Source organism: Seriola dumerili, unplaced genomic scaffold (genome assembly GCF_002260705.1).
Source record: "Seriola dumerili isolate Sdu_G_001 unplaced genomic scaffold, Sdu_1.0 BDQW01000110.1, whole genome shotgun sequence".
In the NCBI taxonomy this organism is placed as follows: Eukaryota; Metazoa; Chordata; class Actinopteri; order Carangiformes; family Carangidae; genus Seriola; species Seriola dumerili.
This window is the reverse complement of record NW_019174365.1, coordinates 4566318-4582414: the sequence shown is the minus strand read 5'-3', so window position 1 is coordinate 4582414 and position 16097 is coordinate 4566318. Positions and strand designations below refer to the sequence as shown.

Sequence of the window (16097 nt, the reverse complement as noted above, 5' to 3'; positions counted from 1 at the left end):
GTCTGGGTTGTTTGAGGGTTGAGACTTGATTTTAGAATTCAGGTTAGAATCAGGTTTAGGTTGGGGTTAGGCTGAGCGTTATGGTCAGTTGTTATGATGGTTAAAGTTAGGGTAAGGGGCTAGGGAAGGCATTAAGTCAATGGCAGTCTTCACAACTAAGCTAAGACAAGTGTGCATGTGAGCGTGTGTGTGAGCAACCTTGATTCAAACTGCCTGCATCTGAAGAACAGAACTGAAATGCTTTTAACTTACCATCCCAAAGATGAAGCATATTGCTACGCTGCTTTTCTCTTGTCATCAAACACAAAGAGGGACACACCTATACAGACTCTGAGACACACTTATACTTCTGTCTTTGTTAGGACCTCTTGATTAAATGCATTTCCTAGCCCCTCACCCTAACCGTTACCATCACAACTAAACATAAACTTAGACCCAAACCTAAACCTAAACCTAATTCTAACCTGGACCCCGAAACCAAGTCTTAACCCTCAAACAGCCCTTGTGAGGACCGGCCAAAATGTCCTCACTCCTAAGGTGTAAAACTCAAACTGGTCCTCACAAAGATAGAAGTCAAAGTACAGACACACAAACACACACACACATGCACAGTATGAAGCCATCTTAAAAGGTCATGCATACAGGGGTCAGTTCCACCCAATATTTACAGATCTATTTACAGTTACTCTTTGAAGGTGCTATTTCACTGACATTTGAAGTAATTTGAAAGAGTTGATTTGTTCACAGCCTGAGACTCTGAATGAGTGTGCGCGTGTGCACGCTGGTCACAGATGCACTACCATGGTTTAATCCCTGAAATGACAGAGGCCACTGACCAAAGCAGGGGCAGACCTGAGATCTGTCATCCGGTGCATTAGGTTCAGCGACACAGTACTTAACAGTGCAACTGTATCAACAGTAAAGTGAAACCAACATAATCCGACAGTTTGTTTGCAGTAGTATTTATGACCGTTGTATTTGCCCTTAGAGCTACACTCAGTGCTCACTGTTTTTCTTCCTCTGTTTTCATTACAGCTGTCCTTTGCTGCAACAACCCCAGTTCTGGCAGACAAGAAAAAGTACCCCAACTTCTTCCGCACTGTCCCCTCGGACAACGCTGTGAACCCTGCTGTAGTAAAGTTCCTCAACTACTACAACTGGAGCCGTGTGGGGACGCTTACACAGGATGTCCAGAGGTTCTCAGAGGTCAGTTCTCCTTGTTCACTCTTTAAAGAGAGTACATTGACAAAGAAACCTCAGCTGCTCAATGGGGCTTAAAAATGTGATGTGCTGTGCGATGATTAGTTTACGCGTTACACCTATAAGGTTTCAAAATCACAGTGTCACTGTGAGTGGTGGCCGGAGAAATCTATATGGATGATTGTTTCATATCAGATTTTTCTGTTTTATATAACCAATGCTCTTACTGCTCCCAGTCTGGTGCTGTTTAACCCACAATTCATCTTTATAATATAGTAGTTATAGTAATTCAGTCAAACAGATATGTCACTTCTCGCAAAGACAGCAGTGATAATATCACATTAATAACTGAACAGAAATTGATTTTGAAAATCTAAATTTAATAAAAAAAGAAGTACGGACTCGTTGAATTGTTATGCTTCATAGTTTGCAGGAGGGGAAAAGTGCCTGTTCTCTCTTTATCTGTGTATTTCTTTATTGCACATAAAAAATGTGTTTATGAAACTTTCACAAGTCACAAAAGTAGGCCAGATACATAAGTATAAAGCTCTAGCAGAGCAGTTAAAATCCCGCCCTGACCAGTGGACATGTAAATATTTAATAACATTGCTTGGTATTATCAGCTTTAACACACAGTTCTGAAAGTGACATTTATCTACACAACAGTTTACAAGTGTTGTTGTGTTGCGCAGGACTTTTTAAAGTCAGTCTAGTTTTTTTTTTTTTCATTCCAGTCTTGCCACCCTCATACTTCCTAGGTTTATGGGAAAAAAAACTTTTCACGTTTTGAAGGTGAAGGTTAACATCTTACTAACTAATAAAACACTGAATATACTCAGTGAGGGAGAAGTTTTTTATCTTGTCACATACAGATGCTGGGAGTCTGGGAGTTGTAACAGCACAGAACAATGATTGGCATTTGTTTACATTTATCTTTCAGATGATGCCGACATGATTTGAGTGGGTGGTAAACAATTAAATCCAATTATTCTCCACTGGTTGACTGAAGTGATATTTTTCCACCCATGTGACACTCTGCGTTGGATTCTGAGGGAATTTGAATATGAATATTTTTAAAACTAAAACCAAAGCTTAATCCTACCACTTAAACTGTGTTTCATATCGTTAGTAATGAATAAAGATCATTTTGCTGGCTGGAAAGAAATGATGTTTCCATCCACTTCTGTACCTTAGGAACAAATTTGAGCAGATATTAGAGTACAACTGTTTTATTTTTTTCCTTTATTTTACCAGGGAGTCCCATTAAGATAAAAAAAGAAAATCTCTTTTAAAAGAGAGACCTGGACAAGAAAGCAGCCATACAAACCTATAACATATTAAAGTACAGCATAAAACATAAAATACCACATATGCAACAGCTATGAATAAATCTTTTGCGACCTCATTATTATTTACTAAAATCTGTCTGGTGTCTAAATTCTGTGTGTTTAATGTCCCTCTCTCATTCAGTAGACAGAAAGCACCACTCAGATTACCGTACATTGTTAGTGTTGGGTAAAGTCATTTCTAGAACTATGGTGAACATTTATCTGTGTTGACTCTTAAAGCTATAGAGGACTTACTTTGAAAGATGTGGTAAGTTGGATTTCAGCTGAGGAGCAGGAGGGCACGCATTTGCGATCTCCATTTTTATAAGTGTCAAACAGCTTTTTACTACAAAGGGAAACACACACCAGGAACAAAAGATATTCAAGTTTAAATTCCAAATTGGATGCTGACTAGTGAGTCAAACTCATTTCCTTTTCCAGGGAAGGTTGAACATAAACAAAACATACAGATTCGTCATGCCTGTGGATAACGACTCAAACTCATGGCACAAACATCATATCACTTCAGCAACACGGGAACATTCAAAAAAAAAAAAGCCACGTCGGAGGTATTGAAAGCATAAATTTGAGAAACATATTGTGAGCTCTTGCCTCGGGGCCCTGGTACAAAACAATCTGCTCAGCAGCTGGAGGTGGAGGTGGTGGGGTGTATAAGAAGTCTCACTGCAAATCTCAGAGAGCCCAAATCCCTTTATCTCTCCCCTCCTGAAAGCGCCAAGGGGCTTAGGACGGGAGGAAGACGGACGGCCCGATTCAATCAACCTGCCATAAGATTGGCCTCTAATCCTGATTTACAAATATGCAAGCATCGCTTCCGTACTTCATGATTCGTACAATCCTCTGTCAGGTTCAGAGCACGCTGGGTTTTGGTGCTGCGGGAAGTCATGGCAACGTGCAGCAAGACAAATGGTTGATGAGATGTGAAGTAATAAATGTTTTTTGAATGCCACCCAGGAATAGAAAAATAACATGACAGTGAAATGCGTTATGTGTCTCTTGGTTACCTTTTTAATGCAGCTGTTACCGATTAGGTTGGATAGTGTGTTGTCTATATTAATGTTAATTCGTATTCATGGATGTGTGTATGTTACTTAGTCCTGACATGATTATTTTAGAATGTCACCAGTCATCAATTATTTGATTGTGCTGTGTTTTCCTGTCATCTAATAATACAGTGTTTTGTAAATAACAAATGTCCTCTCACTCCACAAACAAAAGAAGTCCGGACCCTAGTATATATTATTGCACCAGTGTGCTGAAGTGGTCAGAAATCCTATGGAAATATCCTGCAGAGCTGTCCTGAACAAGAAAATCATCATTTTCAGGGGATTAAATTTTCTTCAGAGGCTTTTGAAAACAAATACTCAACAAATGCAAAAAAAGAAAAAGAAAAAGAAAACATGTAGTACATGATCTAAATGACTTATCTGTGCTCTGTTAAGTATTGGATTTGAATTAAGGAACATCACTAATGTGCATCATTATACTGTACTGTATATACAGTACATTATGCGTGTGTATACGCACATGCACACTTGCATCTGCATAACGAGTATAGTATTGACAGTGTCGTCACCTCCACCACCTCTACATCTCTTTTTCTCTCTCTTTCAAACGCTCTCCCCTACTGATCCACAGTGCTGTTTCCCATGGAGACTGCTCGCAAGGTTAATATTATGTAACGTTAGTTAAGGATTCAGTCAGTGGCATGCACACACACACACACACACACACACACACACACACACACACACACACACACACACACACACACACACACACATGTCCCTCCCCTAGGACTGAAACCTGTAAGCTAAAGCCAGCTCGCCACTTCTATTTATGGACACCATTGAAACACACACACACACGCACACGCACACACACACAGCCTGTTTTTGGATGGACACTGATGTTCCATTAATGGAGGGGTTTGTGGTTTTTTTGTAGTGACAGATGGGAGTGGGTAAGAGTTAGGTATTTGCTAGCGTGAAGGTGTCTGTCCACACTACACAAAAACACACACACAGCAATCAACATTAGTGAGATTGTCAGACAAACAGGGCTCACCCAGGAACGGAGCAGCCATCATCAGTCAGTCAGATGACAGACCTGACTGGGAACAGGATTAGGACTCTGTCCTCTGCCTGGAACCCTCTGAGCTCAAGTGTTTAATTATACTATGACCACTGATAAATCTAGCAGAAGTTCCTCTTTCAGCATCCACTCAGTGACGGTCCCCCTCTCTTGTTCTCTACCTTTCCTGCTTGCAATCTAAAAAGTGCTTGGTTGTTAGCCTTGTTTGGGCATTTCACAGTTTTTCTGTAGCCGTCAGTTGCTGTTCATTACAAATAACCATGTAATGTTGTCTAAATTCCTCCTCAGAATGACTCACTCATGCCATTGTACAGGGCATGTAAGGCGGCGAGAGGAAGCCTGTCGAGAGCTTGTCATCAGGCTGTGGCACAACCATTTGTCACGCTAGTTTGTATAAGCACATGACCGGCATTATGGTCTGAACTCTGGGATTTGCATGGCGATTTGTATAGCGATGTAGCACAGTATGAGAGACAGATGTGTGCAAGGACCCATTACATTGCCACTTTTGTAAAAGCCAAATTGCATGAAAATGCACCTGTCACATCCTCTTTGTCTCCGTGCTGTAAATGTACTGGTGGACACACAAATGCATTATGAAAGTGCAGAGACACATACACAAAGCTCAGACAGACAGATGGAATGATAAAACGCACCTGCTAACACTCACTGCGATGTGAGACACTATTGAACATACACAAGCAGTCACACCCGTCATTGCAAAGGGGCTTCACACCGTGAACGTGCCTGGAAATGATGTGTCTGCTTGTCTCACAGTGTCACAGTGGTGCCATCTGAATCATCAAAAGCTGCTCACTTACTCTGCATCAGGGCACTCACTTTCAGTCTGTCCGTAGTTGCCTGATGGGTGTGAATTTTGTTTTGTTGTTTGCTTTTTTTTTCTTTTTTTTTAAATGTATTTGTTTGATTGCAAATGTCAAGCTTAGTGCTAGTTGATTTGTGATTTGGTTTGGAAAGTACGTCTCTCTGAGTGAAAGTGCACTTACTTTATCTTGAGATCAAGTTTAAAAGGCGCGATTGGTGAACTTTATATTTGTTAGAAGTTGGAAAAATGTGTCTCATAATCAATTAATCAAGCTGAATATTGGTTAGTTTAAGTCAATTGGCAAGCAAAACTACAAATTATTAATTATTAATATTAATAATAGGACAATTCCTAATTCTACCCTCTCAGTTTTGTGGATTTGCTGTTCTTTGTCTTTTGTGACACAGAAGTAAACTAAATATCTTTGGGTTTTGGACTATTGGTTGGACAAAACATGCAATTTCAAGATGAAAAAAATTGTGATACAAATTTCACAATTTTCTGAACTTTTATCAGTCAGATAATAAATGCAGAAACTAAACAGCAGATAGATTCATAATGAAAATAATCCTTAGTTACAGCCCTTCATCAAAATTGAAGAATTTGCCTGACGAAGGTCTAAGGACCAAAGCGTTGGTCATAAAGGGAGCACGAGTGATGGACAGTGTGTGAGATTTTTGCCCTTTGTTCTCTAGTTAGGGTTTTTTTGATCCAACCCTCCTGTCACTAAGACTTTAAGGTGTGCAAGAATTTTTTATTTTGTATTTTAATTACCTCTTTCAGCCCTACAAAATATGAAATTTGGTATAGGTGAACTATTGACTAAACAATGGAAACACACTGCTGTACTACCAATGCATTTAAAATGATAATTAATGCTAATTTCAATATTCATGATGGACAAATATAAAAAACTCCTGCAACTTAAAAACGTTAATTCTGGGGTGTCCTGATCGCCGAATGGTTAGGACGCATACCACATGGGCTCAAATGCCCTGAGCAATGAATCCCCATTTCGACTATCGAAATTTCCTCTCTATCTCCACTGGCAGTATTTAATAAAGGCATAAAATAACTTCATTAAAAAAAATGAAAGCTCTGATGACTTAAACTATGTATTTAACTCACCAAGCTTTTAGTTTTGCTTCATAGTGCATTTAACAGTGCTCCAGCGCAGAGCAAATACATGACCCTGTGCCCACTGCAGAAAAACACACATACACATTTAATACAAAAAACAAAGGTGGATAGCTGTTTGATAAAGGGTTTCACTCTGTGCTGTGCTCCAGGCTACAGACAGTGGAATAGGTGCGGGATAACATTTCATTCTGTCATATACACCCCGAAGACTCACAGGTTATCCCTCAACTTCCTCAGCGTCTCAGTTCATCTTAATTTAGTTCATGGTTGTGTGGTTGTGGTGTGGTTTTTGTTTTAGTGCGTCTCTCTGTGTGTGACACAGATAAAGAGATTCTGCATGTACTGTAGATAAAATCCTGACCTGTGTGAGCACTGTTGCTTTATACACATAAAATGCAGTGTGTGTGTGTGTGTGTGTGTGTGTGTGTGTGTGTGTGTGTGTGTGTGTGTGTGTGTGTGCATGTGCGCGCTCAGATGTGCAGTAGGATTATTTCTCCTCTGTATTTGCTGCTGGGGATTCCCAGGCTGCCCCAGACAATGGAGGATGTTTTTGTTACGCTGGAAAGCTGCTCAGTTTTCTCCTCCCACTGTCCCTCAATCCATCTGTCCCCCTCCCCTCCATCTACCTCGCTTTATCTGACACACTCAATCCAGCCGAACACAGATGCATTTGTTCTTTTCCATCTCAGTGGAGGAAACACAATATCAAACCAATGAAAATCCTCTTGTGACAAGACTTTTTTTTTTCAGAGAGGTGAATGGCTTTGTGTCAGACTTCGCGTGTTGTCGTATATGCATCTCCATGCTAAATTTTCTTGTCTTTATGTGATTGTTGCTTGTTATTCTGTCCACCCAGCTGCCATCCCCTTTCTTGTCCCTGGCTAGTTTCCTTTTAGCGTTGCAGCAGCCAGGCCTTTTAGATCAAGGCTCAACACAACAGGACAATGTAGCTTGTCCAGACCACCAAGCCAATTGTTCCTCAAGAGCAAAACCTGGTTGTATCGATCCACTACCGCCTCCCTGTTGTTTCAGCTCAGCGAGCAGTACATTGGAGGGAATGTTTGTACAGGAGTGAGTGATGTACAGAGTGATTTAGAGCTCCCTCCAGGGTACCAGAGGAGGAGGCGATTATGACAACAGACATTTAGAGACATGAGGGAAAAAAATTGATGCTGTTTGTATTTTTGACATGAAATATTTATTTTATTTTATTATTTTTTTTTTACACAAATAACAGCAATAGTAATAGTACTAATAGTGATTGTGGTAGCATTCACAGTTTTATGTCCTTGGGGTGTGTTAACTGCTGTAACTATTCTCACACCACTTTGATGTGCTGTAGCTGCTCATGAAGTGATACTTCACCTGAAATCTATCTTTTTAGCATGAAACACTCACACCATGTGGCCTTGAAAGGTGGAAGCTTGTAGCTTCTTTATTGACAAGAAACAAGGGTTTGCTCAGCTTGAATCTACAGCTGATTCCAATAATCATACACAGCAGCAAAAAACCACAAGGATGTCCACAGAAACTTATCAAACCAGTCCTTTAGCATGACCATAGTTGTAATTTCCCATTTTATTCTTGTCAAAATATGTCTAAATACGCTGTTTGCCAGTCCTGAGGTTGCCTTCCATTGCTTGTCGAAACTCTACTGGAAGGATGCTGCGGGACTGGTTTGAAAAGTTTCTATGGGGTGTTTTGATGCCTTTTCTCTGTCATGACAACCTGTCATTATAAATGATGCGAATTCAAGCTGACCCAACCCTCCATTCTCTGTCAGTAAGGAAACTTCAAAACTTTCAGAGACATGTTTCAGGCTAAAATGTTTAATGGAGTAGGAGCAGTCGCTTTAAGGAGCAGTGTGTTTATGTATATAACTGTCTCTATTCCTTTCCAAGGCAGTAACCAATATGTGTTTGAAGCAGTATAAGACACATAAACATGGGAAATACTATGGCACACATGCACACTCAGAGACAAATATAGGGCAAACACACAGGGCCTTCATCTGTTCTTCATCTTCTCTGCCAACTGAGCTTGAAGTGAACTGAGCTCGCTCACTCTCTGATGTCTTAGCGGGCCCCTTAATGCCAAACTCTGGGGGTGCAGGGGCTGAGGGGCCCCAGGGCATGGCCGGAGGACATTTGAAATATTTGGCCAAATAGAGAGAGGAGGAGATGTCATGAGTGAAAGTCAGCATGAGAACCACAGACCATTTTTATGGCAGACATTTTGACTACCTAGGCACAGGCGTAACCGATGATGTTAATAATGGCTGCATTCCATTTAGGGGCTCCTGTGCCAGTACCCTGGTATTGTGCACGCTGGCTTACTGGCATGCCTTACTGGAACAGCTAAATGGAGCAGAGCCATCATTAATGGTATTAGTTACACCTGTGCTTTTTCTGTGATGACAAATCAAAATGTCTGCTGTGAGAAAGGCCTTTTCTAAAATTGTAGCTTCAAGGAGGGAAGCCAGAGGGATGAATCATGAACTGTGTGTTTGTGGGGGGTGGGGAGAGGGAGTGAGAAGGCAGTATGATAAACCACCTCAAGCTCGCCATCACGATAGGATACCTGCTCCATTCTCTCTCTCCTCTGATCCCATTACCCAGCATTCCTCTGAATCAATACATCAAAGCAGGTGTACAGCTGCTGCAGGTACATTTACAGTGCTCCACATATGTCTGCTTTTTGACAGAGCTCGGATAACCAGCTGATGATTATTTAAAGCATCTTCCTTTTTTGTGTCATTCTGTGAAAAACAAAATGCGTATCATTATGACAAAAGCGCACGGAATATTGTCAACATTATAACTAAACACTGAACAGTCAGTCAAATCACAATAATGACGGTTTTGATGCCAATATGTCTCTGTCATGTGAAAATGGGAAGCTGCTTGTCTTTGTCTCTTTTCTTTCACAATTTAAAGTACAACCTGAAGACACCACTTCAGACAACCTGCATCTTTACTGCCGTACACAAACTGTATATGTATTGTGAATGTGTGAAATGTTTTCAGGAGCTGCACAGCAAATTTCGTTGTGTGTCAGTGTGCAATGACAAGAAAGGCATTCTAATCTATTCTGTTCTATTTCATATGTGCAGTGTATTCACTGAAAACTGGAAGTGTTGATATGTATAGCATGATGAAACCAAAAAACATACTACAGTATGTGCAGTATTTAATATTAAGTGGTGTCTAGAAAACTGACAGCAGAATATTATATAAAGAAACAAAATTATATTTTCTCAAGATTGAAGGTCATAGCAGAGTCTCAGTGAAGCAAGTAGAAATATGCAGCACTGCATATGCTCACTTAATCCCTCATATTTGCTTTTACTACAACATGGAGCCGCCTGTTGGTGTTTTTAGATTTAAGTGTAGCAACAAGTGCACGATCCCACCTGGATTCCCACCAGCAAACGCTGACAGTTGTTGTAACTTTGAACGTTTGAGCGGCCAACTTAAATCGCCTCTGAATACAACTCAGTTAACAGAGATTGAAAGTCTTCAAGGGTGGGTATAAAGTCTACAAGAAAGAGAACTGTGCAGCCGCAGTCCTGCCAAGAAATATGAATGTGTTGGATGATAAATAAAAAGAGCAGAGCAAATGAACATCTTGCATTTTAAATTATCAACCATGCTCATGTGCCTTCTCTTTCTTTCTCTCTCTCTCTCTCTCTCTCTCTCTCTCTCTCTCTCTCTCTCTCTCTCTCTCTTCTCCTCGTAGGTGAGGAATGACCTAACTAATGAGCTGGAGAAAGCAGACATTCAGATCGCAGATACAGAAAGTTTCTCCAACGACCCATGTGTCAATGTTAAGAAGCTCAAGGTAAGTGATCCAGTCTGCGCACTTTACAGTTTTATCTAACCAAATAAAAAAGCTGGAATAGTTCAAGGTCAGTCTCATTCAGATATTTCTCAGATGCACCGAAAGACTGGGGCCCTTTTGATTTAGATTTTAGTTATCACTTTTTAATACTGTATTTTTATGTGAGTCTCGATGCCATTCACAGTGAATGCGCCATGATGAATAATTTATCCAAAAATTGTCTCTCACTTTGACTGAGCAGAGCAGGAAAAATCTCAACGAGACTAGAGGAGCCCTAATGAGAACACTGTAATGGTCGGGGGGAGGGAGAGGGTGTCTTCACAGTGACCTCTAATGACCTGCTCTGACTGATGGATGTTTGATGGGCATTTAAGCATATGGGAAAACAGTCTCACACCTGTGGACCTTACTATACATACACATACACACATGCAAACAGGGTTCCTTATTTTCTCCCCTTTCCTCTCTTCTCAAATGAGATGAGACAGAATGAAATTAGACCATTATTGAGCCAATATATTGAGATATTAAACCTGTATCTGTGTCTTTACACCATTTACTCCTGGCTTTAACCGGCATGGTTGAGCAGACTTTGCTATAAGATAAAGAAAAAGTGCATGAAATTCAGATGTAAATGCAGTCAAGTGCGATAGCTAAATTATCCAAACTATCTCCTGAGGCAATCAGAGATGCATTTTGCCTCTTTTACCAGTTGTATAGACAGTTTCTCAGTGCTACAGTTTATAGTGGGGAAGATTGTGAGTGGAATGAGTATAAATACATTTTCAGATAGGATTTTGTGAGTGGAAGATATGATGTATGCAAGACGGAGCAGGTTGAAAGAAATGCAACAGAGAGATGACGAGACAGAGGAATAGTGAGGGAACAGGCAGATAAGCTGTTTCTCCTAAAATATATGTGTAACTCTGCATTTTGAGGGCTGACATTTTAAGCTGACACCATCCTTCCTTGATCAACTCTAAATATGCAAATCACAGTGTCGCCTCAAAAGCTTTTCAGAACGTTTGGATGGGGTGGGCGGAGAGGCCCTATGACACCCTAATGGTCTGTTTCCCGCTCATCTCGCAACAGCAGTTTGCTGTCTCCCCAACAGCTACGTAATATGATGAGGTAGAGGGTGACACAGATTTCGTTGTGAAGGCTGGTCTTTTTTTGGTACACTGTTGTGTGTACGACTGTGTATGTGAGAGTGTGTGTGGGGCGGGTAAGGGGGCTATGGCGTCACTGTGTGATCCACAAATAGAGCACTCACTTCTGTGATATTCCAGCTGGAATATTCAAAAAGCAGACAGGCATTGCTGCTGCTAGGCCCTGAAGTAGCCTTCTACATTTCTGTCACTCTCTGCTTTTTTTCATCATCATCCCTTGTTCTCTGTCTCCTGTTTGTTACTTGACAGGCTTCCAAAATATCATCAGAAAACAAAGGCAGGCTTGCACTACACACACACACACAATCACACACACACACACACACACACATACACACACAAACACACACACACACACACACACACACACACAACACACCCCTCACACCACACCACCAACACACACACACACACACACACACACACACACACACCACCTAAATGTTAGTTAGAATGAGTTTAATCTTTTTCAGTTTGTACATAAAATAACCAATGCTAACGTTTTAAGGATTTTTGTGACTGACGGACAGTTTTAGGGAACTTGCATTCAATGTAGGACATGAGAAAAAAAACAACATAAAAATCTAAATCAAGACCAAAACACTTTATTAATTTTTATATATAACTTAATTAATTTATTATACATTCAGTTCTCTTGTCCCCTCAGATATGACGTAGCAGGGGATGGTCCATTTCATTTTTTGCTATGTCGCAGTTCTTGAGATGGCAAAGGGCCAGCCATGCATGTATATATTGTCAAGTTATTATTCTCAAATATGGTTGATTTATGAAAGTAAACTTTAGCTCCCTCCATTTAGCTCTGCCAAGCATCTTCTGATTTTTCGATTTCAGCTTACCCCATGGGTTGTGAATGTATTTCTGTTGGTAATTAACTGACACAAAATCCATTGAATTAATAAGCTAACTTTGATTGGGAAAACGAATTTTTCTAATATCTGAACACATCTACGCACCATTCCTCGCCGAGAGTATCAGATGAATGCATCACTACTGTTAAGGGGAGCACCTACAGTATATCCACGACCTCTTACCTCAGAAACCCAGGTTGTAACAAAACTTACATTTTTCTTTTAATACAGAATGAGATGAAATGAACCCTATGAATCGCCTCTACTGGTCCAGATTCCCAAATAATGTGAGTTTTGTGATGATGGTCGGGGATGCTTACATGTTTTGGTGCGTACTTTAGCAGCACCTGTTAATTACCTTCAGAATATATATACCAGATCTGTGGCCATATACAGTGTGTATAACATTTAATGCTCATCTAGGATCAGTTAGCGATCAAATCGCACATACATATACATATCACAACAGATGTCCTGTGAGCATATGTATTTGATCATGTCTGCACACAACGCACTCACTGCACAGCAATCATCGCAAACAGGCAGACAACAGATGGGGGGGGAGGGTTAGTGGGTAGAAGCAGCACACTGCCCAGTCTACAAATCATATTTCCCATAGCTCATAAAAGACCATTATTAGTACTGTGTGTGTGTGTGCGCACGTGCGTGCGTGTGTGTGCGCACGTGTCGCACATGCACGACGCTTAATAAGCCTTAACAGTGTCTGATTGGGCTTATTGAGGTACAATATTACTCAAACCTTTATTCACATATAAATCACTAATGATAAAGTTAGAAACAACCCTGTCACAGATAAAGCAGTCAAGCCTGCCCCTTAACACTACCCTCTCTGAGAACAATTATTGTTAAAGTTATATAAAAGCTCGAGCAATGAAGGTAATAATGCGGCCCTGTAGTGCCCCAGTCTGTCTGCAATGTACAAACACAACACATCACTCATGCCCCTTGCCCACAACTACACAGTCTTTTTCGTGTTGTTGCCAGGCAGGCCAGAATTTATACTGAGGCTGTGGTCCTTGCTATAGCTGGAGTCATTTGGGTTTAAGTGCCTTTCTCCAGGGAAGAGCAGTATTATTGAGTAGCCACTGGCACTTCACACACACATGCACACACATACACACTCTCACACACACAGAGAAAATAACGCTGGAATGCACACCACAAAAAGTTTGAGTTGTTACCTTCCCTTCTTGCACATTCTATCACACATACACATTGACAGTGCCAGAGCAGGGGAGCAACAGTAACGGCTTTGTACAAAAGACCCGTTGAAATGTCCCAGCATGCTCTCTGGCTCTTGATGAGAAACCACCAGAGATGCCTTTTGATTGAGCTTCTAAAAGCTCTCATCCTCTTTCGTGTGTGTATGTGTGTATCCTGTAAGCAAGAGACCTGCCAGTCTATCTTATCTATCTATCTATCTTCTATCTATCTAATCTATCTATCTATCTATCTATCTATACTATCTAATCTATCTATCTATCTAATCATATCTATCTATCTATCTATCTATCTATCAGTCATAGCCAATCTATTCTGAAGGAATAAAGACAGTGTTTGCTTGTTGTGTAGTCCTGTGTGTCCAGTCGCCCTAAGGAATTGGAAGTTACGATGACAGTGATTGGCGCCCCTCTGATCTGTGAATACATGACAATATGGTAGAAGCCTGCCTGAGGGAAGAGTACTTCATGAACCGTATTTGTAAAGGTTTCTCATTATCCAGAAATAAAGGCAGGGCAATGCCACTAAAAGGTTACAATGTATGGTTGTTTGTAATGTATAGCATTTTCACTGTCTTCTTTTACCTACTATTTAGTGAAGTACAAAACGTCAACGATGCTGAAGATTTTCTTTATATTGCACAGTGAAAACTGCCCCCTTAGATCTCGTAACACTAGTGCTAACAGTAGGGCTCTGTCAGGGCCATATAAATGCCTTATGTCAGACTTTGCTTAGTGCATCACACATCACCTCCAGCCTTGTTGATCCCATGTACATCCCATCAAACCTGTGTTCTGTAATATTGGATTAGATTTGGGGGCAATTTTGATACGTGTGTGTTGTGTGTGTGTGTGCGTGCGCTGCGTGTGTGTGTACACATGTGTTTGTGTTTTGAGTGTTGGTGATCATCTGCTTGTGTGCATATTGTACTTGTATATTGTGCTTGTACTAACATAATGCATTTGTCACACTAAATGACAGACTGTTGGCCTCAGAGCCTGATCTTTTTTTTCCCGACCGTAAAAACATGCTGCTCTTCCACCCGGGCAATGTGAATTATTTACCGAGTCAATCACCAGGTCTGTTGTCCTGTCTCAATCCCTTGTAAATTTGTGCTTGTCAGCCTGGTTGGCAAAGAATGCAATTCTGCCCCGCTGACACTAATGTCTCATGTTGTTATGGATCGACACTTTTGCAACTGATAATTTGCCTTGGTCTCTCAGCCACTGGTTTGCCATACTCTGTAGCTGTGATGAGAACAGACATAGTGATAAAAAATACAGTACAACACAACATGGCTGAGTCTATGTCCATTTGCTGATAAAGTGTTGATGTTGCAGAATAATGAGAATAGGCATCTTATTGGCTGATCCTAGCACAGATATTCTTTTTTCCTAATGGCTGAATTGACTAAAGTGCAATTCCAGGGTAAAGAACAGAAGCCCTCCTTTTATAGAAATGTCTTGCATGTATTGCAAGATTAACTGTAATGCCAGGGGGTCACCAGTAAAAAGCTTGCACAGTATAATGAGCACTGTACTTGAATGGTGACACCCGATGCCATTTTACAATATATAATATATATATATATTATATATATATATATATACCGTATTCAGACTGTAGAGGTACCTTTACATTTATTCGTAACATTTTGTGTGCAAAGTGTGTTATGTTAAAGAATGTGCATGAAGTCATGATTTACTTATTCTTTCTGTTTTTCAGGACAATGATGTAAGAATCATCAATCAGTCTTTGATGAGAATCTTTCTGCCCAAAGTCTTCTGCTCTAAGTGCTTCTTCAGTCTATACTCTTTAGAACAGAAAAGCTTTAGTCTTCTATTTTCTTGCCATTTTATACATACTTTTTTAAAAAAATACAATTGGCAGCTGTGCTGCTGTGAACAAAAAGAATTAGAACATGATGTGATTTGGTTTTTTGCTTTGACTATGTAATACTAAACTGTGAATGTTTAACACAGGGTGGTATTACTTTCCAAAGCTGCCGTAAACTAATCTTGCCCCAGATAGAATTAGGCCTAGCTGAATTTCTACGCTCTAACTGTGTGGTTCAACATAATTTGGACTTTAGATGGTTTGGTCCTCATTTCATGATTTATCCTTGGAGCTCAGTTCAAAATTTAGACAGTCAATGTTCCAGAAACATTGCATTAAATCGAAATATGCAGAAACAGACACATTCGTCATCTTAAGCCAAAATAATTACACATAGTATAAGTATTATCAGTGAAATATATGACTCACTATCCCACTGCGTATATGCCTGACTATGGTGATCACTCTCCTCAACCTCGATTATTATCAGAGTGATACATAAGCCTAATATGGTTTGTAAGTCTCTCTCTTT

General features: G+C 40.3%; 1 protein-coding gene across 1 annotated transcript in view; it reads left to right on the top strand.

The window, feature by feature from the left end:
- The window catches only part of gabbr2 (gamma-aminobutyric acid type B receptor subunit 2), a 183498-nt gene that overhangs the window by 89919 nt on the left and 77482 nt on the right, over window positions 1–16097 (top strand). Inside the window, exons 3-4 of the mRNA XM_022747685.1 lie at window positions 1036–1206; window positions 10348–10449. Coding sequence (XP_022603406.1) covers window positions 1036–1206; window positions 10348–10449 — 273 coding nt within the window. The remainder of the gene's footprint in view (window positions 1–1035; window positions 1207–10347; window positions 10450–16097) is intronic.